The sequence below is a fragment of the Camelus bactrianus genome, chromosome 16 (genome assembly GCF_048773025.1).
Source record: "Camelus bactrianus isolate YW-2024 breed Bactrian camel chromosome 16, ASM4877302v1, whole genome shotgun sequence".
Taxonomy (NCBI): domain Eukaryota; kingdom Metazoa; phylum Chordata; class Mammalia; order Artiodactyla; family Camelidae; genus Camelus; species Camelus bactrianus.
In genome coordinates this window covers 16,180,548-16,207,736 of record NC_133554.1, presented here as the reverse complement: position 1 = coordinate 16,207,736, position 27,189 = coordinate 16,180,548, and the positions used below count along the sequence as shown (strand labels likewise).

Genomic DNA, 27,189 nt, shown 5'->3' with positions numbered 1-27,189 from the left:
AGGGTGGACAGGATGGTGTTTTACCAGATTGTGATTCCTGTACATTGAGTTCAGGGAGGCAAAGAGAGCTTGGCAGGCTGGAAACGGGGGTATTAGCTGTGGATCTCCTGTGGCCAGTGGGATTTCAGTCCTAGAAGGCTACCCCAGCTTTCTCTGTTGCATGAATCAGGGGGCCGGGCGTGAAGAATGAGCGCCTGAGTGGACACGGCAAAGGGTGGAGCTGAAGAGGCATCTCACGAGGGGTTTGTGACAGATCAGAGAAGACCACAGGAGCACCAGAATTTGCCAGTGTCTTCCTCTGCACCCCATGCCCAGTCCAGCAGCAGTTTCCACAAACAGTCCTCAGTTGGCCAGTCACCCCCCAAGTTACCTGCTGAGACAGATGCCCCAAAGAAACATGCTCGCTGGGAAGTGCCTGTCGCGGCTCGAGGCTCTGGGTTAGGGCCTTGCTTCGTGGTGTGTGCTCAGTACAGCCAGGCTCTCACCATTCTCCCAGGGCCTTGGGAAGGTCCCGGGGAGTGTCCCTGGTGGGACATGGGACCCGGACCCCTCCTCCCCCGGCTGTGGCTCCCTAGGCCCAGTGTTTCCCCAGAGGCAGAGGTTCAGCCCCAAGTTTTGCCCCTGAAATGTGACCCCCACGTACTCGTACTCTGTCTGGTGCTGGTGCTCCCCTCTGCCGCATCAGGAGGAGGCACGACAAGGACTTTAATCTCCTACTGTCAATAGCTTTAAGGTAAAGTACATTCAGGGGAAGCTCTGCAAATGTCAGCGCCAGGCGCAGGCCTGGGATCCACAGCTAATACATGGCATTTACTCTGCAGGTTCAAGAAAGTCCGTGGGCTTTGGGGGTCTCTCTGCCCAAATACAGGCTAATCACCAGCAGGTTGACAGCAGTGCCCCCAGCCACAGGCGAGGGGTTACCTAGGCCCTGGGTAGACCCTCGCGGGAGACAGATCATCTTGTGGAGGAAAATAACTCAGGCTGTTCCTCACTCCTGCCCTCCCTGGGACGTCCCCCCACCCGAGGCAGCCGCACTAACCAACCGTGGTCTTTCTCTCTGTGTTCAAGGCTACCCCAACTTTGTGGCAACCTATGGCCGAGGCTACCCCGGATTTGCTCCTAGCTATGGCTATCAATTCCCAGGTGAGTGGCTTGGGAACACGGGAGCTGGGCTGCACTGGGGGGCAGGGGGACCCCTAACGAGAACCCACGCATACATACATCCATTCACTAAGCAACCTACAGGTGCTGAATTTCAAATTCACCTGCATCCGGGGTCAGGATGCAGCCCTGTTTCTGATGAAATGACGTGTTTCACTGGTGCCGAGAGGGAGAGGGGAGGAGAGGGAAAGAACTGAAGCAGGACCCTGCCCTCTGCTCCCTCTCTTCTTTCTCTTCTGGGTTGTCTCTCCCAGGGAGGGGATGGAGCTCTGAGCCCAGGGTCCGCCTGCCCCCTGTCTAGACCCCATCTTCCTTCCCACTCCCTCTGGTTCCGGTGCCCTTCTGACGTGCGTGTTGGATGTGCTGTTGGGTCTGGGTCTGCTGTCATCCTGGGGTTTGGGGCTGGAAGGGTTAAATGCTCCCTTCTCTCCATGTGGGCTTCAGAGACTCAAGGCAGAGCCCCCAATGATGCCCGCTCAAATGCCCAGGCTGCTCCAGGTCCCGTGTCACGGGGAGTCATGGGACCCTCACCCGAGGTGGGCGTGGTCCTGCAGCAATGGGGGAGGGGGAGGGGGAGAGCTGAAGGAAGTGATGTTTTATGGGCCTTTGCTCTTCCCCTGAGGGGGCCCGCCAGCCTGTCCTAGACCCCGAGTACAGCGTGAGTATATTGGGTGCTTGAGGGCGTCTGTGTTGTAAGGACAGCTGGGCTTTCTAGAGAAGGCACTAGGAACAGAGTTTTGTCCTCTTGGCTTCTGTGCTGTGGGAGGGGGCTCCACAGGGGCTGGGCTTCCACTCCTGGCTGGTCGTCCCGCCAAACCTGGAGGCCTGGGAGCATCAGCCTGAGATGCAAGGCAGCAGGGGGCAGGGGGTGTGGCCCTGGGAGGTCAGGGCGAGTGGTGTGTGAGGGGCTCAGCCCCACATGTGCCTCACACTGAACTTCGGAGTAGGGAAGGGTGTGTCTGGGAGATCAGGGGACATTTTGGACACTTAGAGCCATGCCCTTTTGGGGAAAGATCGTCAACCAGCAACAGAAGCCTAGACTCTTGTCCTGCTGCCCATGGCCACAGGCAGGTCACCCAGCATCTCTGGGCCTCTTTTCTGTCTCCTGTAAATGAGGGCTTTGGGCGGTCTGGTCGCTGGGGTCTGTGCCCCTTTCTGATTGGAGAGGGAGGGGAATAAGGATGGCAGGTACCATAGCAGAAGTTCAGGTGTAGGAGTATGAGCGGGGGAACTTCCCCACTAGTGTGTCCCCTGGGGCTGGGCAGTTTACCCACCAGGATGGGGCCCTCAGCAAGCATCCTCAGCTGCTCCAAGGGAGCCCTGCCCATCGCTTCTACAGCACGTGGCTGCTCGAAGCAGGACAGCAGGCACACAAGCAGGGAAGCCAGCACCGGGCCAGGCGTGGTCTGCATCTCCATTAGATCTTCCCATCGACAGATGAGGGCCCTGAGGTCTGGAGAGGGAGGAACCCCTGTTCAAGGGGACACAACCAGCAAGAGGCAGGGCCAGGATTTGGACCCAGGTGGTCTGGGTCTTAACAGCCACACCCCATCATCCCTCTAGCCTCCATCTGTCCAGTATGATCACACTAGCCACGTGCAGCTACTCACATTTAAATTGGAATTAATTTAAATTAAGTAAAATGGAAAATTTAGTTCCTCAGCCGCACTAACCACATCTCAATTACTCAGCAGTCACATGTGGCAGGTGGCCACTGCCTGCACCGAATACAGAACATTTCCACCACCACATACAGTTCCGTCGGATGGTGCTGTTCCAGAGTACAAAGAGAGGTGTATTATGATGAAGGGTGCTTGGTTCCCCCACACACATGCACGCGTGCACTGCCTCTCCTGGGGAGACCTTCCATGTCACCATCCCTGTTCTTTATTCTTTGTCTTGCTCAGTACAGAAGCTGGTGGTAGTTTGAGGGAAGCCTTTCCTGTCCCCTCTTCCCCTAGCTTCCTCTCCAGAGGACAAGAAGATATGCAGGGTCATACATTCCAGGTCACTGAGAGCGCCTCACTGCTCTGCATCTTGGTGCAACCAGCCTCCCTTCACAAGCAGATTGCCATTGCCCCTCAATATGGCACTAGTTCCAGCAGGCAGAATTAGGGATCCTAACGTGGGATAATTTGGGGGTGGGTGACTAAGTGGACCCCATGCTAAGGCTGCCATCTCAGCTGAGAACCAGCCCAGGAAACACCTGTTAGAACTCTGTCTCCAGGCCTGCAACCTTGGGTCTGCCCTAGACAGACATGTATGCCGGACAGACAGAGATGCAAAGTGACCAACCGAAGCTGGGTAGAATGAGATGGGGTCCCCATGTACCCAGCCCTGCTTCGTCATAAGCCGGGACTTTGGGAAACGAGCTGGGGGTGGGGGAGGGGGTCAAGAAACATGGAATGGGCTTGGGGGTGACTATACCCGGGGCCCATCTGTTTATCACTGTCACCAACTCCTGCAGCTTAATGCAATCAGCTAGGTTTGAATAGGACAGAAATCAGACATTAAGGTATCCAGACAGAGGCTGCCTGGCCCATGGAACTTGGCTGCTCCGTTTCCTCTTAGCCATCAAACTCCCCGTTCCGATCCATCCGACACACACCCTGGAAGCCTCTGGTTTCTTCTCACCAATGGCCACAATGGGGCCATCAGTGGCCACAAGAGTAAGGCCACCTGCTCTCAGGGAGGGTCAGGGTGTGGAGTGGCCCTGGGCGGGGCAGGGGTAGGCAGTCGCTGGCCTTCACCGCCCTCAGCCCTCCCGAAGGGGCCAGGCTGGTTTCCAAGCCGGACCCTGGAAGAGTGGCCTCCTGTGGAGAGGTGGCTCTCTCTGCTGTCGGGGCCCTTCCAGCAGCCGAGGGTTCTAGACCACAGAGCATAGGTAGGCCCCCTGTGGTTTCCATACAAGGCTTCCGTCAGGAACCAAGCTGGAGCCCTCCTGGAGCCTTGGCCGCAGGGGCAGGGCTGGGGCAGGGAAGCTTTGGAACATCCTGACCTGTGTCTCTTGCCTCATGCCAGCAAAGAATGCCTTCAGTGGGTGTGCCCTTCTGGCCGGGGTGCAGAGGGGGGGCTCCCCACTCCGCCCTCTCCTCAGCCCTGTCAGGGCGCCGCTGACCCCGTGAGCCACTGACATCAGCGCAGCTGTCCCGTCACCACCAAACCGTGCCAGTGTTTTTTCTTTGTGGTCTTTCTTTCCCACGTCCTCAGTGGTGCCCACCTCACCCGCGTCCCACTGCCTAGTCTCTAGTGTTGTGGGTACATCCTGAATCCCATCACAGCCCTTCCTGAATCCATCACCTGTGGGGTGATGCGAGGTAGTGAAGCAGGACCCCAGTCCTGGAGGCTGCCGAGGTCTTGCTCCTGTGTCTTCACCACACCGTGCGTCCTGGGGCCCCTTCAGGAAGGCGCCTCCTCTTCATCCTTCCTGTGAATGGCCGTCGGGTATCACGTCTGCCGGGTGCCTGTGTCCCTGTCTTACCCGTGTGACCTGGGGTTGCAGTCGCCCTTCCTGGGCCGCACGGGGGGTATTAAGCAACGCCTGCCTCTGCCCACCTTTAGGCGTCCACGAAAATAAATGAGATGTTCGAGTAAGAAGGCTGGACACTTTCGGATAATTATCAGAGTAGGAAGTAGTTCTCTTCCAGAAAGACTGAGTGACAACCAGCCACTGTGGACATGGCCCCTTCCCAAGCCCACGTGTCTGCCGTGTGCGCCCCGTCCCAGCCCTCAGGTCGGTGTGTGCGCTGGAGTTACTGTGATCCTGATCAGTGCTCTCCCCTGTTCCCTCTCTTTCTCTCCTCCTCTGGACTCTCATTTTAGTTTAATCTGTTAATTTCTGTTCTTATTTCGCTTTGCAGACTATTTGCCGATTTCACAAGACATAATTTTTATCAACTAGCTCTTAAAGAGAGGCGTTCCAAATTGGGGTTTGCTACCATTGCTAGAGAGTGGACCCAGTCCGGGCCGGGGCCACCCCAGCTGTCAGTGCCCACTGAAACTGTCCTGGCTGCCTGTTTGAACGAGTGCTCTTTTGCTCATTTTTCAATTCTTGGAAAAGACTCATGTCCTCATTGCTTCATTCAGTTTTGTTTTGTTTTGTTTTGTTTTTAATAATTTTGTTCTCTAGTCCCTTCCCACTTTGCTTCTTGTATGCACTGTGAACACTCCCCACCTTGGCCACTCACCACCCCTCTAGAATGTAACGGGACCAGAAGGAAACTTCTCACAAACTGTGTAGAGCCTCCTCAAGGGAATCTAGGAAGACGCCATCAAATTATTTTAAATAACTACCAAATAGGCTTGTTGGGGCCTTTCGTGGGTGAGCTTTCAAAGTGCTGGTGCCCACGGCGGGTGGAGCTGTGTGACTTGGAGCACCTGTGTTCCATGGTGGATGGTCCCAGAAGTAAACACACACATAACACACAGACTGTTCTGTAAGTACTGATGTGGAAGATGTAATCTGGAAGAAAAACGACGTAAGCATTATCTGGTTGTCTTTGTCTTCTGGGGCCAGTCCCTCAGTGACTGTTGCCATAATGATACACACCTGTCTTCAGAAAGGGCCAGTGGGGTCACCCAGGTGCTGCCACAGCTCAGGCCCTGTAGGTGCCAGTCCACGCCAGGCCCCTCTTTCCCCAGCATCTCTGCCCTCACCTCCCTGCCCACTGGCCTTGCATTCCCTGCTGGCATCAAGGGTCTCTTGGCCCACCGGGGTAGGAGGGGACGAACACAGATGGTCTGTCCTGATCAGGTTGGCACTTCTGATGGTCACCCCCAGAAGGGCTCTCTTATCCCACGACCCTGACCCTCCACTTCCCTGCTCTCTTAGATTAATGAAGTACAGCTCAGTTGGGCCCTCAAGGGTCACCCCTTGTTCACACTCATGGTTTGTGAGAAGTGCCCCGTGTGCTTCCGTTGGATGCATTTGACGTGAGCAGATCCATCCGCTTGAATGTCAGTGTCCTTCAGACCCAGCCTGTGCGGTTTGGCTCATCTCATTAAAGATGCTTGCTGCAATCATTGGTTAGTTTCCTTTTATTTTCCCATGGGCCTTTTCACAAGTGCTGTTTTTTGTTTCTTTTTAAATCTGCATGGCTTTTTTCCTTCTTTATTTTGTTCTGCTGTGAATTGCTTCGCTTTGGTGAACTTGTCCTCGTATGCTTGCCTCCCAGACGGTTCAGCCGTTGTGCGTTTTCTTCGTCTCTGTGAATAGTTCATCTGTGCTTCTACCTCGTGACGTTTTATTTTTACCCCTGTAAGCAACTGAGGTAGAAAAATAAATTGTTTACCACGGACATGCTGTGTGCTGCCGTCTCTCAGCCTGACAGTGTCCTGTTCTCGCTCCGGGGGAGGTGAATGCACTAAGTAACTGGTACCAGTGACAGCCTGGCGCGGTTTCTGCAAGCATGCGCACTCCCTCTGGCTGCCGCCTGTCCCCAGCCCTCCCTGCTTCCCCGCGCCCCCTGCACTTGCTCGAGGTGGCCCTGTCCTTGAGCGATGGCAGAGTGTTTGCATGCAGTGGCTGCATGGTCCGCCCCCGACCTCTTCCTCTGACATCACCCCTGACCTCTAGTGAAAATGCCACTGGAACATCTGGAGCCCCTCGCATCTGCACACCAGGTGTGGGTGTGAGCCCGTGCATGTGCTGGGTGCACCAGCCTATGTGTGGTTTGCACGTGGCTTGCTTTCCTAACGCCCCTGTGCAGTGCAGGCTGGAGGAGGCACCTGTGTTGCTGGACGCGAGGCTAGAAGATCTGATTTCCAGGTCCTGCTGGGCTGCATGACAGCCGTGTAACCTAGAGCAAGTGACAGCCCTCTGAGCCCTTGGGATTATGACAGTGCCCAGTGAGTTAGGTTGTTAGAATTAAGTAGGATAATGTGTATATATGGACATGCCTTGTAAATTGGTAAACGCTATACAGTTGGAAGTTTTAGAAATAGTGGGCATTGGTGTTCTTACTCTGTCACTCCCCAGAGTGGTTTTCTCTTCCTCTTCACCAGTGAAGCTTCCTGCTGGAGGATCTGCTGATCAGTGAAAGAAATGAAATTAGATCCCCCAGAGAGTTGCTGGGACTTCTTGCATCACCCCCTCCTCTTCCCTCCCTCCCCATTTACTGATCTTCAGGCACTGGATTAGGCACCAGACACCTGGATGTGCATATAGACTCACTCCTTCAAGATGCTTATGGTCCAGCTGAGGAAGAGTGAACCAGTACTCAAACCCATTGAGCATCAGGGGACAGGTGCTTATCTGGAGAAGGGGAATGTCTGTCTGCTATGAGGGGACAAAGACAGGCTGCCAGTCCTGCCTGCGGGGACACCAGAACTGGGTCTTACAAAGTTAAATGAAATTAGCTGGGTAAAAGAAGAGAAGGAAGTATAGTGCAGGCAGAGAAATGACATGCTTAGACATTGAATCGAGTAGTTTTAAGAAAGCAAGCAAGCACAAATGTAAGAAAACACACAATAATAATGGCCTAAACAAAATAAGAATTTGTGTTTCTCTCTAGTGTGAACAAAGCCTGGATGTGGCTCCATAGTATTAGAGATCCAAGTTTCTTTTTATGTTCTATCCTCTTCAACGTAAGACTAACTCATAGTCTAAGAAGGCTGCTCAGGCTCCAGCCATTACATAATCATCCCAGAAGAACACACCTCTTCTTGTTTGTTTGGTTGGTTGGTTTTAGTATTTTTTAGGGGGGGTAATTAGTTTTTTTTTTAATGGGGGTACTGGGGGTTGAATCCAGGACCTTGTGTATGCTAAGTGTGCACTCCACCACTGAGCTATACCCTCCCCCTCCACCACCTCTTCCCTTTAATAAACACTTCTCAGAAGTCATGCATGATATTCCACTTAGACCCCACTGGCCAGACCTTATTCACGTGGCCAGTTTTAGCTGCAAGGAACCTCAGAAATGTCTTTATTCCAGGTAACTATGTGCCAGCTAAAAACAGGATTCTGGTATTAAGGAAGAAGAGTGAAATAGCTTCTAGGGAACACAGCAGTCTCTGCCACAAACCTGAGCGAGGACACAGTGCAGGGCCCAGGGATTAACCGCAGTTCAGTGTATTGGGGCAGAGTGGGGTTGAGGGGTTTGCAGTGGAGACAAGGCTAGAGAGGGAAGTGGGGCTGAGTCCTGGCAGGCCTTGTGAGTCAGGTTCCAGAATTCACATTTGATCCTCAAAGCATACGAAAAGCCCATAGAGGATTTTAGTTAGAGGTGTAATGTAGTCAGAGTTCCAGCGTGAGTCAGAAGGGGTTTAAAGAGGTAAGGGGGCCAGTGAGGAAACTGAGAGGGAGTTCAAAAGGATACTCCCTTCTTTCTGCTCCCCCGCCTCCTCTCTGCCTCACCCTCTCTGGACTCTGTTCTTCTCCTCCTGCCTTGGGTTGACTGGTGGTCCTTGGGGGTCTTTCAGCTCTACTGGGGGCAGCAGGGTTAATGTAGCCCCAGTCACCAAAAAGTCTCTGAGCCACAGTCTTAGCTACAGACATGGGGCCCTCGGGGCAGCCAGGAGAGTCAGGCTAGCATCCCAGGCTCAGTGCTCACACCTCCCTCCTGGGATGATCGTGTGGGAATGGGCAGTACAGGTCCCACGTGCAGACCCTGGGACTCTGGTCCTAGAAGTGCCCGTTTGTGCTTCTACCTTCTCAACGATGGAAAACAGGCTTCCTCTCAGGTGCTGATGTGGACTGATGAGGACTGGCTTCCTGGAGCTCTGGCTTGAGAAGGATCTTGAGGCCAAGTCTTAACTCAGCAGGAAGGGGGCTGTGGTTGATCTGCGATGCCCGCGCGGTTGCTGGATCCGGGACTCAGGCCCACGCAGCACGTATTTTGCCTTCCGTATTCCAGTCTAAGGGTGGATGGTTCTAGGGTGCTGGTTGGTTTTTGGTCCGTTCTGTTCCACAGGGAGGGAGGGGGGTGCGGCCTGAGGAGAGGTGCTGTAGCTCGGAGGTACCCTGTTCCCTCTGGAGGAGAAGCTGCTAGCCTGTCTCCGGTTGGGGCTGCTGCAGTGTACGCTTCGGTCAACTTGTCTAGCCTTTGAGCAGAGGCCAAGGCTCAGTGGTCCATCTTAGCCCAAGGGCTGCAGCTTGAGTGTGGAAAGCAGAATGAAGAGAGCCTGAGTTCTTGGGAGGGGAAGGGGTTTGCCTTAAACCGGATGATTGGGGAAAGCAGCCTTGGCCCTGGGGAAGGGGCTGCTTCCTGAGCCAGCTCATGCCCAACCTGTCAGTTGTGCCAAGTTTACAACATTTGGAAAGTACTCAGAAATGCTGATAGTTGCCCACCAAAGGCCCCGACCCCGCCTGGGTGGGTAACCAGGGCCTCTGCGGGGAGCGACTCTGGGGTCCTTCCAGCCCCTACTCGGGAGACCTGCCCTTGCACTCCCACCAGGAGCAGTTCTCAGAGGGAAAGGAGTAAGTCACCCCACCCCCAGCCTTCTGTGACTTTGTCAGAGGACATGATTCCGGGGTCACTGTGGTGGAATCGTAGAACCAGTGGCTTGAGATGATCCCTCACTGGGATGTCAGTTTAATCTCAGGACTTTCCTCCTGCTTAAGTTTGTAAGGGGCTGTTTCCTCACCCCCTGCCCCAGAAGTGCCCCCACCGGGAAGCCTGGTGGACCCTTGACGTGGTAGGTCCTCGGGTTCTGCCAGTGCTGCCTGGCTCGGTGCTTCCCGCTGGGAACCAGAACGGAGCCCACCCAGTGAGCGATGGCTGGTTCCTCGCTGGTGGGGGAGCCCATCTTGAAATGCCAAGACATAACCACGGACCCCGGTGCCCACAGCGACGTTTCAGCACTGTAAGCTGCAACACTCCCCTGTGAAGGGGAGCCCCTCCTGACGTGGCAGCCCGCATGCATGTGCTGCACCCCCAGCCCCCTAACCTGCACATCCGTCCAGCCCTGAGCTTCATCTCTAGGGGTTACCCCCTTCACAGATTGGGTCCTCAGGCAGATTTTAAACACAAGGCAGCTCCTCCTGTGGCCACCTGGCCCTCTGGGTACCTAGGGTTTATCCCCTCATTTGAATATTAAAGGCAAGCTTAGTGAGGGCAGTGTACCTGCTGGCTTTAGAAGAAAATGGAGAAGTAAATTTCAACAGAGCACCCAGATCCTGGCCCAAGCTGTGGATGGGCCTGGCTGCCACGCCCCTCCCTTCACGAGGAGAATCGGGAGCTGATGCTGTTCCCAGATGAAAGCAGAGCTTGGTGCCTAACAGGCACGTGCTAAATGTTTGCGGAAGTGAATTGGCGAGCTCTGAATCGACAGGCATTGCGGATTTCACTTTTGATCAGGTTCCCTTGCCTCTTGAAGCTCCTCTCCGTGAATAAAAGGAAATGTGACTCCGGGGTGCTGAAGCCGGAGCCCCCGTTCTCAGGTGGGAAGTCAGGAGACTGAGTTCTCGCCCCACAGCTTGCCAGGAGAGTGAGGCCATCTCTGGGCCTCAGTTTTCCTATCTGTCCAATGGGGTTGTGAACCCCTGGCCTGTCCTCCCCTATAAAGTTTGTTGAGAGGGTCACTGGACCAGGCAGGACCTAGCGCTCTGGGGAAGGGGAGTAGCCTGGGGGTGGGGGGGGTCCTTCACCCGCAGCAGTGAGGGAGGCTGTGGCCGCGGCTTCACACCTCCTTCTCCAAAGCCCAAGGACGGAGCCCACAGACCCTGTCTCCCCCAGCAGTGCCATCCTTGTCCCCCTGTCACTCCTTCTTGCATACCACTGGGCTCCCAAAGTCCCTAGTAAGCCAGCCAGCACGGACATAATCACCTCTCTCAAGCCCTTCACTTCTCATTTCCATCAGCAAAAGCAAGTAAAAGGCCACAGCTTAAGAAACAAAACAACAACAAATTAGAGTGTGAGGTTATAGGCAGACAGCAGCACCAGGCCCGAGGGGTAGGCAGCTCCTGCCTCCAGGACAGCCCAGGACAAACCAGAAGGCCAAGGGGGCCCCCATTCCCTCCTCCTCCCCAGGCTGAAAAGAGAGAGCAGAGTCCCACCCAGAGACATTCTCCCCGAGTCCAGGTCAGTTTGGCCCCCCTGTCCCTGAGAGACCCCAACCAATGCACCGCCTGTGCTCCTTGGGCCGTCAGTTGTGGGGGGTAGGGAGGAGCACGAGAGTGCATTCTCGGTGGTGCGCTGGAAAGTGTTGTCAGGACCTGCCCCAGGCTGGGTCCTCTCTGGCACCAGAACGTGATCCGGAGCAAGGAAGCATGGAGGTCAGAGCCTGGAGGCCTCCCGCAAGTGGCTAATGCTTCCCTAGGTGGTCTGACTGGTGTGCAGTGTAAGCGAGAGGCAAGGGGAGTCACTGATTTTGCCTGGAAAGCTTTCAGGAAAGGGCACTATGTGAATTGGGTTTTGAAGTGCAAATAGAAGTTTACCAGGCAACCGAGGAAGGAAGGCTATTCCACATGAGGGGACCAACAAGTGTAATGGCTTGAAAGCATTATGTGTCTTCCCTCCCATGCAGTCCTGCCTCCGCTGATTCTGTGGCCCCATCTGGGCAGACGCTGTCTCATAACCTGGGCCAGGACAGCTAGACCACAGATTTTGACCTTGGGAAGCTGATGCCACCTCTTTGCAGACCCAGGGAATCACAGGCAGACACTTTGTGTACCAGGGATGCTGGAACACAGAGTTATCAGCACCTAGTGCTTCGCAGCCCTGTCCTGGATGCCGGGGACACAGTGGTCCACCAGCAAGACATGCCCCTGCCTGATAAGGCGCGTGTTGGAACAAAGAAAGAGCAGGAGCCCACTCAGATGAAGGATCTGGGCCCTTCCTGGAGAAGCTGAGAGGAGCTCAACAAGTCCAAGGGCAGGGTTCCAGGATCCACGTCCACCGCTGTGCTCACCACGTCCCAGGCCACCCCAGCCAGGCCTTCCCTGAGCCCCTGCGAGCCCCTCGCCTCCTGCCGTCACATGACCCACCCAAGTTAAAACTTGCGCTTCAGATAAAATGTACCCTTATCACTCACAAGCAAATTATAAATGTTATCTGTTAAAGCCCTTTGGATGTGAAATGTCATGTGAATTAATAGGATTTTTGAATAGGAAGACTACGCTACTTTTATTACCTTGGGCAATAATAATAAAAATAGAAATAAAAATTACGATTCCACTTACCGAGAGCTTCCCCAGTGCCAGATAACGGGGCTCCAGCGCTGTGATCTCATTGAGTTTCACTGCAGCCCTACAAGGAGGTCGTTAACCGCGCTTACGGGGGGGGGGGGTAGATTTACGTACCCTGTCTTGGGTTGCACAGCCAGTGGGTGTGGGAGGTGGGCTTTTTGCCACCTGGCTTTTAGCACATTGTGCACTGTTTCCTTTAACCTCTCTGGACCTCGAGTCCTTCACCTGTTAAATGGGGCTAGTAACGTCTTCCCGGTGGGGTGCCGAGAGGGCTCACCGAGACGATGGTGTGGAAAGATGGCTTCTTGGCTGTTACCATCACCAGTGTAATGTTCATTTTCCCATCATCTCATCTGTTGTAAAGGTAAGGAAACGAAGGCACAGAGAAGGTTCCACCCTTCACCTTTTCACCTCAGGATGGAGTACAGTGGCAGGGTCTGATGGCTGTGAAAATTTTTCATTATTTCTGTACTGGTTGGTAAATAGCTACCTTGAGCCCCTAGAGTGCCTCCCACCGCCCCCCCCCCCAGGGTCAACCCTAAGACCCCCTGACCACCCCATGGTCCACCAATCAGTGCCCAATTCAACACCTAAGAGAGCCTATCAGAAGTCAAAAAGTGATGGAGTCTGCATTTTCGGGGAAGGGAACTTGAGATCGCAGATGTTCATTTACTCACTGAGCTAGTGATGGGGCCAAGGTGGGGAGCCTGGGGCCTTTCAGCAAGTCTTGTTGTGCTCAAGACTTCGGCATTTGCTGTCCTGGTCCTCAGAGGTGGGTGCTATGGGGCTGGTGTTTGGAATTGGGCAGAGCCCTCTCAAAGGCCAATAAAGGATGAAGCCGGGGGAAACAGACAGAGTGGGAAGGCCCAAGAGTTAAACAGCTCGGCAAGAGAGACTATGAGGATGCCAGATGTTGACTCTTTAAGTGCCAGTTGGACATCTGAAATTTTGAGAGCAGGGAGAAGTGTGAAAAGCTATCTGCACAGTGAGCTCTAGAAAGACCAAGAGTCAGAGCAGTGGTTTGTCCTGACACCCACTGGTGGTCGGTGGGAGAGTGGTGTGTTCCTAACACGCGCCTTAGAAGGCAGGGGCGTGTCTCGCTGCTGGTGGACCACTGTGCCCCTGGCATCTTGGGCAGGGCTGTGATGCAGCACATACTGATAACTCTGTGTTGAATGTGCAAAGGGTGGATGGGTGGAGGAGGAACGGACAGGTACAAGAGAGTCGGGGGTCCGGGGAGAGGAGAGAGAGCTCCTCCTGCTCAAAAGCAGAAACTGCAGTTTTATGAGTGAGCAGGGAAAAGAGGTGCAGGAGGGAAGGAGAAACTCTCAAAATAGTTTGCTATGTCCCCTTAGAAACTGCAGTCTGAAGTGCCTTGGTCTTGGCTCGGACAGGCTCATGTTTGTTCTGTGGGCACATAGGTGTCCCTGGGTTATCCAGGACCACAGACTGCTGGCACAGAGCAGCAAGGATGGCTTCGCAGGGAACTCCCTGTGGCCATTCTCGCTCTTGCTAGAAGGACAGTGATGCCAAACAAAGTGTCCTCCGAGGGCCAGGAGCCAGTGCAGGCACTTGTAATGTGTCAGCCAGTCCTGATGCTGGTCTTCTGGCCAGCACTGCAGAGAAACCTTGCCTTGTCCCCAAGGCCCCAGATGGTTGGACCAAGGATGAGCAAAGCTAGAACTCTCTAGGGCTCAGGAAGGCAAGGTTTTGCCCCAACTTGATGGGTCCTAACTGAAAAGAATATTGAGGGATCTCTGTCTTGGTCACATGTGCCAGAGCCTAGCTTGGTGAATTGAATGGAGTTGGTGAGACCTTTGAGGGCGAGGTCAAGATCATAGCCATGGGAATACCTCCATTCCCTTTGCTTTTGTTTCCTGGGTCTTGGAGGAAAGAACTGGTTGGAATGGCCACTGGAAGCACTCCATCGTCCCATAGGACTGAGTCTTCTGACCCTCTCCAAGCAGGATGTGCTGTAGCCACAGCCAGGTCTTGAGCTCAGCTATGAGAAGACCCCAAAGCGCACACTGAGAGGCCCGGCTACAAGCTCGGTGGGTCCGAGGCAGGGCCCCCTTCTCCCTGGCCGGGTGAGCCACAGCTCCCCTTCAGCCCGAGGTCCTGCTTCTCATTAGCCAGTTTCCCCTCCTTCCCAGGGCACTGGTTTCTGTGCAGCCTGGTCCCACAGATGGAGCCCCCTTTCCCATCAGGGGCTAGTGACCGGAAGCTCTGAGGCAGGGAATGTGTGTGTTTAGTTCACCACGATGTCCGCAGTGCTTAGAACGGTGCCTGGCGTGGAGCAGGTGCTCAGTGAGTGTTTATTGAGCAGATGAGGGGCTGAGAACTGGTCTAGAATTAGAAGGGCTCCGACGTAGATCTCTGCAGAAGTTCTAGGTGAGCGAGGGGACCAAGGGCCCTGACTGTCTGTCACAAGGTAGGAAGGCCCCTGGAGAAGGATGCCCAGCGAGAGTCCCCAGGGAGAGCTTTCTGCTTCCCACCTCCCAAAAGAGCCCAGGACCCCAGCAAGCAGCACCTAAGGCCAGGCAACTCTGCACACCTCCTGCCCTCAATTCCACACTCTGAGCTGGGAGTCAGGCCGGGTTGGGACCAAAGCCCATTCCCGAGCTGCAGAAGCAGTCACCAAGGAGGTGGTCAGAAGAGGCAAAGCGGGGGTAGGCGTGGCCTCACCCCTCTTGTGGGGCTCAGGGCTCCGTGATGGCAGGCGCTTTCTTTTGCTCCCTACGCACCTGAGTTGGAAGAATCTACAGGCAAGTGTGCACAGCCTCCGCTTCTGGCCTGGTGCCCTGGCTCTGCGCCTGCGTCTTCTGGGAACTCTCTTGTCATTTCTAAAGGCAGCTCCCTGACTTCTCTTCTCATGCATCCACAACCCCTTTTATCCAAATGGAGGCTCTCTGACAACCAAACTATAAAACCTCACAGAGGTTTCACGTGGCCGTTGTATCTTGCCTTTCTCCCCAGTGAAGCATCTAGAGTTACATACTTTTTTTTTTAATTAAGCTAAATAGCAATTGATTTAAAAGTGACGTAGGGCAGTTTTTGTGCTGTTCCTCCGCTGTGGGTGCCAACACCCTTGGGGCTGCTGACCCCGGAGCCTCTCACCTTCCTTAGGTAAGCGGGGAGATGGGGGACCAGGTCCGAACTGCAGCCCCTTCCCCACCCCTTCTCCCAGCAGGCGGCCTGGCCTTCTCTCTGGCCTCTCTGCCTCCCTCTCCAGGGGACATTAGCCAGGTCCCAAGTGACTCATTTTCCCAGCAGAGGGTGAGTCTTTCCAGCCCACACTCTCTCCAGCAGCCCTGCCCCAGCAGCAGGTCGCAGCCCTCGCCTCTGTCCGGCGTCTCCGTGGGAAGACGCCGTGAGTGTCCTCAGAGAATGTCAGGTTTGCTCCTGAAATGGTGTGTGGAGATCAGACTCCTATTCTGAATGCCAGGAACTTAAAGGGGGGTTTGCTTTTTGTTTTTCCAAATGAACATATACCAGTTTCCTTTGCAGCAGAATTTCACGGTTTGAGCATGTCACCGTGCCCTTTGGTTCCCCATCGCCCCTGCTCTTCAGGCCTTCTGTTCTGATCTGCACCCCCGGGTCCTCCCGCTCCAGAAACGCGTCATCCAGCTTTCCCCTCCTCACCCACTTGCAGCCTCCACTCTGTTTCTCTGCACAGATGACAAAGCTATGGGTTGCCCTTAAAAGAACTAGCCCTGTCCCACCAGGCAGTCCTGCCTAGGAGGTGCAGAGGGTCCTAGGCCAGCCAGAATGACAGATGGTGGCATTTCTGAACTTTTCTAGGACATGTTTCCTACATTCTGGGTGATAATTTCTTCTTTAGGATGCTGATGTTTTAGTGTTTGATTCAGTAAAGTGATGTTGGGTTTAAGCCAAGACTGAACCATCCATAGAAATTGCTGGTGGGGGAGCTGCAGGGCGTGCCTGGAAAGGGGGCGGAGAGTGCTTTAAGCAAGCACAACTAGGGAAAATTGTCTTTCCTAATGGACATTTGGGATCCTAATGCACAATATGAGTGTTTTATAAGATTCCCCCCAAAAATCACAGCCCTATTGGAAGCATAAGGAAACTCAGGATTCACTCATCCAGGGTCACAGAACTAACTAGTGACCAAGCCAGAACCCTATCCCAGGCGATTCACTCCCAGGCCGCATCTTCTCCTACCAGGAAGGAGAGAGGATGGGAGGCCGGTGACCTAGAACCCCGCAGCAGACAGGACAGCAGGACCCTTCAGCGTTTACTAAAAACCACGGACACCCCAAGGCTTCCTCTAAATCAAGGATTCTGTGCCTCTCTGGTGGTTCTCAGAATCACCTGGAAGGTCTTTAAAAGGTGGAGTCGCGGGCCCCACCTGATCCTTTGTGTGTTAAAGCTCCCTCAGCCAGGGTAGAGACCCCCTGCTGTGAAGGATAGTCACAAGAATCAGATTGACCACTGCATTCTCAGGAGGGTGTTTCCTTCCACTGGGTAGCGGAGTGATAGACTGTGCAGATGTGTGCCGCGATCTAAGTTTTTAAAATTTTTGAAAGCCTTTCAAACAAAGCTTCTCACCCTTGGCTGTGCACCGGGATCACCTGGGGAGTGTTTAAAGATCCCCCATCCAGGCTGCACCCCAGACCAGAGAAATCAGTATCTCTAGGGCTGGGACCCAGGCCTCAAGCATTTGTGAAAGTTCCCCGGGTGGTCCAGGGAGCAGCCAGGAGTAGGGAATCGGTCCATTAGAGCAGGGTGCTCTTGTTGGCCATAGCCTGGTGCCTCCTCCTGGGTTAATTATGCTCCTGGTCTGTTTCTGTGGGCATTTGAGTTTGTGGTCCCTGGGGTGGAGGGTCACGGGAGTAGAGACAGCTAAACACGCGGGCAGCGCTGCCTTTCAGCTGCAGTTTCCCCAGAGCCGTGCCTCCCAGCCCTGATTCTCACCCACCGCCTCAGGGCATCCTGACCATCGTCAGCTGATGCTCCATGAGGCTCTTTTGCAGGGCAGACTCTGGGCTAGGTCCACAGTGGGTCCTCAGTCCCCGCCCTAGAAGAATTTGCCACCCAGCAAGAGGAATAAATGCATACGTGAAAATAACTGTTTAGGTGAGACTGAAACTGGTAAGTGCCACAGAAGCAGAAAAAAAGTAGATTTGGTGTCATGTAATTCTCAAAAAAACCAAAAGTGCCGATGACTTCTGATTTGTAGTGAAGTCTCACAACTCCACAAAGGCCAGAGAAACGTCTCATCCACTGTCAGTGGGATGGCGACAGCTTTCACTTAGATGAGTTACTGACCCCAGAGGTGTGATAGTGCCAACCCCAGAGGCACTGCTTTCCAGTGACAAAGGGACTTAAGTTTGTCACTGTCTTGACACCAAGAAGACAGTCTCATGCAGGCTCAGAGGGGAAGGGACTTCAGAAGTCCTCTGGCCTAACCTCCTTGCAGGAGACAGGAGTTGGTTACTCGGGGCCCAGAGAAGTGAAACATATTCCCCAAGTTGCACAGCAAGGCAGGGGCAGCTGGGGCCGGCAACTGGACTTCCATGCCAAGCTCCGTGATCCTTCTGTTATCCCACTGGTGGGGCAGAGGTGCTCCAGACTGGACAGATTGGATCTTTGGGCCTGAATGACAGCTCCTACGAGGTGTGGCACCTGCCCGGGCCTGGAATTCCACCATCAGTGCTACATTCTGCCCTCCCCAGGTATCCTCTTCTGGAATGCAAGGTTCCCTAGGAGAAGGAGTGTACCACCTTCCTAAGACGGAAGTTCCCAGCTAGGCAGCCGCTAGCTGTCAGGCCCTGAGGTTCCTACTAGCAAAACATTTTTCTCCTTTCTGCCTGATTTATTACTAAGAAGTGGGAGGTATTAGGCACCTAGGGCCACGCCACTCAGCTTGGCCCAGTTGTTATCGAGATGAACAGAACACGTGTTCTAAATCGGGTATGGAAATGTAGCCCCACTGAAAAGACATCATGAAGTTGGGACGTTACGGAGGATTACAGACCACTGTTACCAGTAGGGATTCAGGGCTCTTGTGTGCGTACGACCCTCTGACCATGCGGCCCACCACAGAGAAAGTGGAGTAGCCCTGCATGGAGGAGAGTCCTGTCTTGAAGGCAAGGCTGATGGCTGGACAGAGACCTGATGGCCTCAACAAAGTGACAGCTGACACTCATTTAAGCATCCTTCCTGGCGGACATCTTGCGTATATTAATCCCTGACGACTGTCGGCATCTCTTTTACAAATGGGGACGTCAAGGCACAGAAAGGTTAAGAAGCAGCTTGCCTACAGTCGCATGGTGTAAGTGGCCAAGCCAGGCTTTGAACCCAGACAGGCTCCGTGTCTGTGCACTTGGCTGTTGGGCTAACCTGCCTCATAGGGAGAAGTCTAATTGCCCTCTTCATGCGTTGGCCAGACAGGCTGTGTTGAGGAGGAGCCCCCTCTCCATGTTCCTAGCTGCAGAGCGGGGCTGGTCATCTGGGCAGTCGAGGGAGCTAGGGCGGCCATGGGCACTCATGGACCAAGGGCTCAGCCACTGCTGGCGTGGGCCTCAGCCCTAGTGAGAAGCCCTGAGCCCTGCCAGACTTGCCTAATTCCCCGAGGTCTTCCCTTGAATACCCTGCCAAGGGCAGTTCTCTCCTTGGCTGCCTGGACCCCCATCCCTTCAAAAATAAAATAGGAGAGGTTTCCCGAAAGAGAGCCTGTCCCAGGTGATCCCTGGCTCCCGAGGGCCTGGGGAGAGATGCTGAGAACAGAACCTCCCTGCTCTTCCAGCTCTTCCAGGTCCAGCCCTGGGAGCTCCTGGTCCTCAGGTCCCTCCTGCTGTCCTGGAGGCAGGCTGGGCTCCATCGGGACAGCTTTAGGTCTGTGACAGCCCCTCGCTGACAGCCCCAGTGCACCCCAACATACACACTCACCCCTTTCCTGGATCTGTGCTCATGCATCCCCAAGAAGCCCCGCCACCATGGAGAGCCCATTGGCCTTGGAAATAACATCAAGAGTTTATCTGCCAGGTCATTTGGAGAACACATTTGGGGTGACCAGTGAGGCTGGATAGCCTAACAGGACAGGAGGGGGATGGCAGGGCGCTAGGCAGGTGGGTCAGGAAGATAGCCCGATATACAGGACACTGGTACATCGCCGTCTCCTCCCCGCAGGAGATGCCCAAGGAGGCCAGGCTGGGGCAGGGACGGGGGTGCTTACTGTCTCAGATGCCCAGTGTCTCTGGAGCGGTGCTGTGAGGGCTGCCTCCCCTGTCCTGGGCACGCCGGATGGCTCTCCTCCCTTGCTCCCCCACCCCCTCTTCTCACGCCTGTCACCCCGCTTAGCCCCGTTTTGATGGTTGAGATTAAATTCCAGCCCGTAGCAGTGTCTGAGCCTTTATCTGAGATTAAGGATAATGTGTTTCCTTTCTTGGATGAGGTTTTTTTTTTTCCCCTCCCTCTTTCTCTTGGACTTTTTTGTCCAAAATGCACTCAACTCCAGAAAATAGACCTTTTGTTAAAATTCTTTTTAATTCACTAAACTCCCCTCCCCCAGTTCTTTCCCCTCTCTCTTCCCACCACCTTTTCATGCTTCCAATGAAACCTGTTTTGAGTGCAAGGTGAGAGAGCGCGAAAGAATAAACACCTCCCTTCTGACCCCCGCCTGCCGCTGCCTCCTCCCTCAGGGTCCCCGGTATAAACATTCGGGACGGGGAGAAATAACTTGACTTCTTCCTTATTTTCCTTCAGCACTTTCCGCAGGCACCCACATCTTCAGAAATCTAGAATCTGCCTGGAAGAAATGGGGAGAGGACTCGGTGGGGGAGTCCCTTCCTCGGTCTCGGCAGGGGTCATTGCCGTGTACATTTATTTCACCTGGATCTTTCTTTTTCCCCCTTCAACAGCCCTATTACCATATTTAAATGCAAGTATGTCTCTTTTCATTGGCATTTGAAGTAGCTTAGCCTGACGTTTTTTAGAATAGCTCCTTCTGTTCCCTGTTGCACTTCGTTTCTCCCCAGTAGTTCCATGTAGCTAGGACGATAGTCTTAGAGTTTAGTGGGCTTCTAGTTTGCTGTGTTTGGGGGACGGCTCTCTCTCTCTCTCCTTTCTATCCTCCCCTGCTCCCCACTCTCCAAGGTGCATGTTCCACACCCTCGTCCTGTAGCAGTTCTTGTGTTTGGAAGGCTCAGTGGCCAAGGCTGAGCCCCTCTGGGGGGCTGTTGGTTTGCTGCTGGCTTCTGGCACATCATTTAAAACCACGGTCACTGGAAATTGGTCTTGGGATCAGGTTGCCAGGTGTCTGCCTGGAAGGCAGAGGGGGTTTGTTCACGTCTGGGGGAGCATGGCTGTGTGTGTCTCCTGGGGCGTGACTGTGTGTGCACATGCTAGTGACCGAGAGAAGCCCAGGGGAGGGGACTCTTCCTTCACCTGGACACTCTGCAGCCGCACCGGGTCACCTTGTCCTTCTGACGTTTGGTCCCATTGCTGGGCCAGCCTTGCCACCTGGTGCACTGTTAGATAGCACAAGGGCTTGATCAAGGCCCCTGGGAGACCCTTCCATGCCAGCTTGATTGGGACGGTGGCACTCAGACCGAAGAGCCAGATCTAAATCCCTGTAATGTGCCTCAGGAGCCGTGGGGTCCCCAAAACCCCACACTTCCTCCCACAGCTGGACCCCCAGAAGGGTTTGCTCTTAGGCCTGGGGCCGTGACGCTGCTGACAGGAAGATCTGGAGCCGAGATGGCCGAGCAGACCTGCAGAGCCTCAGGAGAACAGCTGGACTTGAGCCATCTCCTGGCCAAGGCGGCTGTTGTATCAAGAGGCCATCCAAGGGCCTCCTGCCTGGGGCTCAGGGCTGCCTGTGACCTGGCCAGGCTTGGAGCCCCCAGGCTCTGGACAAGCCCTGGGGAATCGCCAGGTGCCCACAAAGGGCCAGCCGGGAGCTCGCCCCGCTCTCAAGAGATGTTCCTCCTAATCTTCCATTATTTCGGTGTGCCTTCCAGAACCAGTTTCTAGGGTGACAGGCGTGTGAGACTCAAACGCACCTAAAGACGCTGTGCCTTCCAGAAGCCTGAGAGCCCCTGACCTGTGTCCCTCCTAAAAGCCGACCCGTGGACCTCCCTTCCCACTCCTGTCTTCTGTGTTGGGGATGGGGAGCGCGGCCGGTGCGATGTGGCTGGCTCCCGGGACCCTCCTTCACCCAGCTCCTCTCTCTCCGCCAGGCTTCCCGGCAGCAGCTTACGGACCAGTGGCAGCGGCGGCGGTGGCGGCGGCAAGAGGCTCAGGTAGGAAGGTGTACGGGACAGGCGGCTCCCAGGCATGCCCAGTGTGCAGGGGAAGGTAAAGGCCCTGTTGGATCTGTGTGGCTGCGTCTGTCCACTCCTCTCACCACAGCCCGGAGGGTGGGGGCAGGGAAGCGCGGGCCGGGCCCTGCCACCCAGGGCAGTCCCCCGCAGGGCTCAGCCACGGGACTGCAAACCAAAGGTAGAGGATTATTCTCTCACTGAAAAAAGGAAAAGGAGTTTCTTTCTGACTCTGGACAGCCCCTTCACCTGACAGCTGGCTTCAGGGCACCCGTGGTCCTTTCCCTCCCTGGCTTCTGCTGGTTCACACGGCCCCCTGCCTTGCATCTCTGACCCAGCCAGAGAAGTTCTAGGTCGTGAAGGGAAGCTCAGAGCCCATCCATGTGTTCCTGGCATTGGAGCAGCCTGCCCTCTCGGCCCTGCTGCCCTCACCAGGTGGCTTGCTGCTGCGGCTAACCCCCAAGTCCCCGAGGGTCAGACATAGGGCCGCCCCTGACCCCAGGGAGCAGAGCTGCTCTTCGCGAAGCCCCCTCGGCATCCCAGACACTCTTCTTAGCAGATACCAGAGAGCTCCTGGATTCCAGCTGCCAAGGGAATCGGGGCTCTCCCTCCCATGAGGTGGTCCCGGTCCTGTGGTCTCCAAATCCAACCCTTTAGGGGGACTGGACCTCCTGGGGCGAGGTGGGAACCTTTTCCCAGCGGCACTGTGGAGTCAGGCTGGACCCGGGCTGTTGTCCATCTCCCCCCAGTGCTCTCTGCCTTCCTAAGCAAGCAGGGCTTCCGCTGTGTGCTGGGCCACCAGGGAGGCCTCCTGACCTCCCCTGACCCACCCCGGCCACTGAGGGACCTAGTCCTCCTAAACCCAGGAGCCCTGGTTTGCAGCTCTCCCCCAACACCCCGCAGCCAGGGTGCTGGAGCACCCAGGGAAGCCTTAGCTTGATGTAACAGGGCTACAGCAAGAGGAGGGTCAGGGAAGGGAGGTGCTGATGAGGGTCCAGGAAGTGGGACATTAAAAGTCCAAAGGGCAAATGCCAAAAAGCCCCCCACCCTCGGTGGTAAGAGACTGGCACAGTGAGGCCCTTTAGAAACATCAGTAAAAATCCGTTCCATGCAAACTGGCACTGCCTCGAGCTACAAAGGACCCACTCCCCTGAGTCACCCACTGGGGGATTGTTTGGAGGGGCCAGGGGATTCTCAGGGGTTGCTGAGGGCCAGTTAGCCAGAGAGCTGGGGGGGCCGGAGCGCCGGGTGCCTTTCCTCAGCCTCTGCCTGCCCCAGCCCACCTCCCAAGGCCCCACCGGCCCTCTGGCCAGTGTCCCTTGGTCCCCCTGCCCTGGGGGCAGGTTGCACAGCTGCCTCGTGTCTCCCTGTTCCGTTTGGTTTTTTAACTCGAGCGCTTTTTGGTATCAGTCCAAATGAGCCTCTGTCCTACCTGTGCCTGGAGGGGGGATGACAGAAAGAAAACTCTTGAGATTTTTGAGTGTTGTTGGTTGTTGTTTTTTCCGTTCAGTTTCTTTCTTACTGTAACTTGGATTATGAAACTAAACTTTAACCCGAAATTAACCCTGCCTTTCTCCCCACCCCCATTCTCCTTGACTTCATGGCAAGTTTAAAGGGCAGCATGGGGTTCTTTGTGAGTCTGAATGGTCTCCCCAGGGTCTGTGCCCCACTTCGGCCACCGCCACCCTCTCACAGACCCCCCAGAGCCAGGCGGGAGTCCCACCATCCCCTCTAACTCCTAACCCCAAGGGTCAGAGCCATCTCCAACCACGCTTTTTTTTTTTCAGGATCAGTGGTGTTTTATTTGTAGCCATTTCCATCGTGAGAGAAGTCTCCCACAGGCCGTTCTAGGTCAGCCATGCTCATCACTGCACTGTTAGTGAATTCTGTTCAGGAGTGTGCTCCCAGACCCCCTGCCCACAGCAGCCTGGGTTAATGCAAGGAGTAAATCCTCAACCTTGAGGTGCCCACCCCAGGTGCGGGCTTGGCTGGGAAGCTACAGGGCACCCCACAGTGCTGCCTGGGTGGGCTGGAGGCCGGTGACCCGGCTGTGCCTGCCAAAGTCAGAACACCGCCCTGGCTGGATGACACCTGCCCACATGTAGACAGGGTAGCCTGGCCACCACCCACCCCACCTGCTTTGGACCTGGACAGGGTTACAAGGCTGGGGAAAAGTGATCTCTGCCTGTCTTTCTCTTAGTGCATTTTGGCCTATAAGGACTATTCCCTCTCTGTCTCCCTCCCTCCTTCTAGAAAATGATCTGGACCCCAAGTCTGGCAGGTTGGGCAGTTATTTACCTGTCCCAGTGGCCCCTGGGTGGCATTTTGGCATGTATGTGAGGGGCTGCCCAGACTTACTTGGGTGAGTAAGCCCAGGCCAGCGGGGGTTCACTGAGGGCTAATGCCGGGCTCTACCTTCAGCCGCTCCTGCAGCCCTGCCCCACCCATCCCAGCTGCTCCCCAGGGGAGGGGGATGACCCTTCAGCCCCTTCCCCCTGACCCCCCACCCCAGAGCAAGCAGCCTGGGCTGCTGGAGGGTATCACAAGTTCAACTGCATTCTCTCCTAGCGGGGAGCTGGTTCAGGGAGTCTGCGGCGTACCGCCCTTGAGCTCGGCCCCCTGATGAACCTGGCAGCAGACTGTGAACTGTGGGACATGGGGCCTCTGCTCCCCAGGGGCTCTCGGGCTTGGTTTGGGGCTCAGGCGTCCTATGGGAGGCCCTCTTCTCACTTCCATTTTTGCCTAGCTTCCCAGTTTTGTGTGGTTTTTCCCTCCCTCATTAGGACATGCTGAGGGAGCTTCCTGAGCGGAAGCCCCTGCCGAGGCTGGGGTGGGAAGCAGCTTTGACTTCGCTCAGGTTGGCAACAGCACCGTCAGGGCTCTGGGGTCAGGGTCAGAGGTCCCCGGGTCACCTCGGCCGACTCCTGTGGACCAGCCCACCTCCCTGCTCCCAACTCAACCCGGACCTGAGGTGAGGGGGCTCAGGTGACCCCCAGGGGATGTCCCAGCGACTCCTAGATGACTTCACTATCAGTGTCACTTTTCTTTTACCTTCACCTGGAAGTTTGAAACATCATCTTTTCTTGTGCTCAGTCGAGACTTTGTTTGTTTATTTTGATCGTATTCATTCAGTTCCAGTGGCCCCATCATGTCCCGCCTAAACCTAAATCCAGTTTGGCAAATGACTCCCCCCCACCAACAGGGGAGGGAGATGGTTCGGATTTCCAGGCTGTTTGATTTCTGGGTGGCATCATGGGTGTATCAGTCTTAGAGCTTCCGGCCCCGGCCCATCCCCGGCCCCAGCCCATCCCCGGCCCAGCCCCGGCCCAGCTCCGGCCCAGCCAGGACCCCTTACTGTACTTTACACTTGCCAGCTTTGTTCCCATCTAGTGACATGAGCTCCTGACGGTGGTGGTGAGTGTGAGAGTCACGTTTCTGTTGTCTTTTCTCTTGCTTGGTTGGGGCTGCGGTGAGAGTGTCTCTGAGGCATACTTTCCCGCCTCTCTTACACTAGGATCTGCACACCTCCTCTCAAACACTCTTCTGAGCACGCTCAGCGGGAAGGTTTGTCCACACCTATTAATCCTCTCTCAGTGTCCAGCTTCCTGTTAGTACCAGCTGGTTTGCATGTTTTTGCTTGTTCAGATGAAACAGTTCAAGAAACAAACTCATATCCAGCTCTCCAGAAATGTCTTTTTTTTTGTACACTTTTGTTTTCGATTTTGGTTTTTTTTTTGTTTTTTTTTTAATTAGTTACAACTCCAAAACACCTGTTGTCCAGTAAAACATTTCACACCCCCTGCCTGTTCTTAGACTGTCTGTATCTGTGGGACTGAAACAAATGCATGCACTGTAGTAGACGTACTGGTAGCTGTAGCCGTAGATGTGGAACGTGCATTGTTGAGTTGATATTACAGGGTTTGTCTCGGGCGGCTCGGCACAGCACGACCGTCTGGAGGATAGTGTGGGGAGCCAGGAAGAGAAGGGACTCCATATTTTCTGTGTTGCCAAGGGGGCTTGGATCCATGTTCTCGCCATCAGCCACCACCACCTCCCTCACACTCCCTGCTCCCCCAGTCCAGAACTGGGTCACCACCCTCAGCTCAAGCCTTCCCAACTGAGCTCTCTCCGGACAGTGCCCAACTCGAGCGAAAGAAAGTGGAACCAGGGTTGGAAGGAGTTTCGTGCTCTTCCTTGTTCTTGTCTCCCCTCATGTGGTTCTCAAAACAGAGCAGGTCTTCTCCTGTTTCTTAGGGCCTAGCAGCAAGGCTCCTCCAAGCCCGCTCCTCCTTGAGTCCTTCACCCGTTCACATCCAGCCCTTCAAGGAGACAGGTCTAGGTGGTAGCCCTCTCTGCATGGTCGGAGGGGAAATGAAATACGGTAGGGAAAAGGGTTAAGATCTTGAGATCCTTGGTCTGCAGACAGGGAATGCATTTAGTCCTAGTGAAGGTCGCCGTTTGTCCTTGCACTTGGTGAAGGTAAAGGGAGAAGGGGTCGGGGCAAGTGGGGTGAGAGCAGTGACATTCCTGGTCTGGAGATTATTGGCACAGCTTCATGAGGAGGAGCGGGGAGGGGAGGGAGCCTGTCATGTCCAAAGCAGCGGCCAGGGTTTGCCTCTGTGTCCCCAGGAAGACTTCCCAGCCCTGCAGCCCCTGCCCTCGGCTCAGGGCATGTGCATCAGTCATCTCTGGACGCACTGGGTCACCTCCATTTGTGGTGACAAGTCATAAGGCAGTGCAGAGGTCTCTTCGAGCTTTTGGAGATGTCCCTAACTGTTGTCAGTTGATGGAAGTGGAGGGGGAGTGGCCACCTTGGACCTGCGCCTAAAGCCGGGCTGGTTGGTGGCTCTGAGCTAGTGCTTCAGGAGGACACAGGCGGGCTCTGAACCTGCAAGGGTGCAAGTTATCTATCATCAGGGGAGACAGAAGCCCAGGAAGTCACAGAGCCTGAGAAGTCCCCAGAAGAGTGTGAAGCAACTGCAAGATGGCAGCCCTGGGGACAGTGGCCCAGTCGGGGTGAAGCAGGGTTGAACTGCACAGGCCAGTCAGCCAGCAGGCAGAACGAGGGCCCCGAGGCTCAGGAAGGGAGCGCGGGGAGGAGCCGTCCTTCTGGCCCGGACTTCATGGGGTAGGAGTGGTCAGAACTGAGGGAAATGTCCCAAACTGTCAGGCTTCAGGGCTGCTGGAGCCGCAGACTGACCCGGGCTGGGGAGCAGGAGAAGAGGATGGGGACAGTGGCGGGGACAGCGGCGGGGACAGCAGAACCCTCCGCCCCACCCTCCACTGACCTAAATCCTAGGTCTGGCTCTGCTAGGAAAATGGCTTTGCTGCCCTGTAGCTGGACAGCCTAAGTAGGTAAGATGAACAAGAGAAAAATTCAAGTCCAAGGATAGAAGAAATAAGTTAATAAAATAAGCACCTGGGTGGGGAGAGTAGCTCTCAGGCCTCCCTTGCTTTTATCTCAGGATATTTTCCACATCCCCAGTGCAGTCCTTCGCCTTATACGTGTTCGGGACTGAGGGTGTCCACACACTCCTCCGGCCGCTGGGGAGATTGGGGCACTGTTTGCACCGACTGTGGCATTAGCCTCCGGGTTCCCAGGCGTTGTTTTCAACAAGA

At 55.1% G+C, this 27,189-nt stretch overlaps 1 protein-coding gene across 11 annotated transcripts in view; it reads left to right on the top strand.

The window, feature by feature from the left end:
- The window catches only part of MSI2 (musashi RNA binding protein 2), a 379,830-nt gene that overhangs the window by 327,943 nt on the left and 24,698 nt on the right, over window positions 1-27,189 (top strand). For 6 of the 11 annotated variants that reach the window (XM_074342751.1, XM_074342746.1, XM_074342745.1 and 3 more), the window contains 2 exons: window positions 1,069-1,143; window positions 21,490-21,552. In XM_074342751.1, the coding sequence (XP_074198852.1) occupies window positions 1,069-1,143; window positions 21,490-21,552 (138 nt within the window). The other 5 variants (XR_012499468.1, XM_074342750.1, XM_074342752.1 and 2 more) reach the window with 4 other exon arrangements.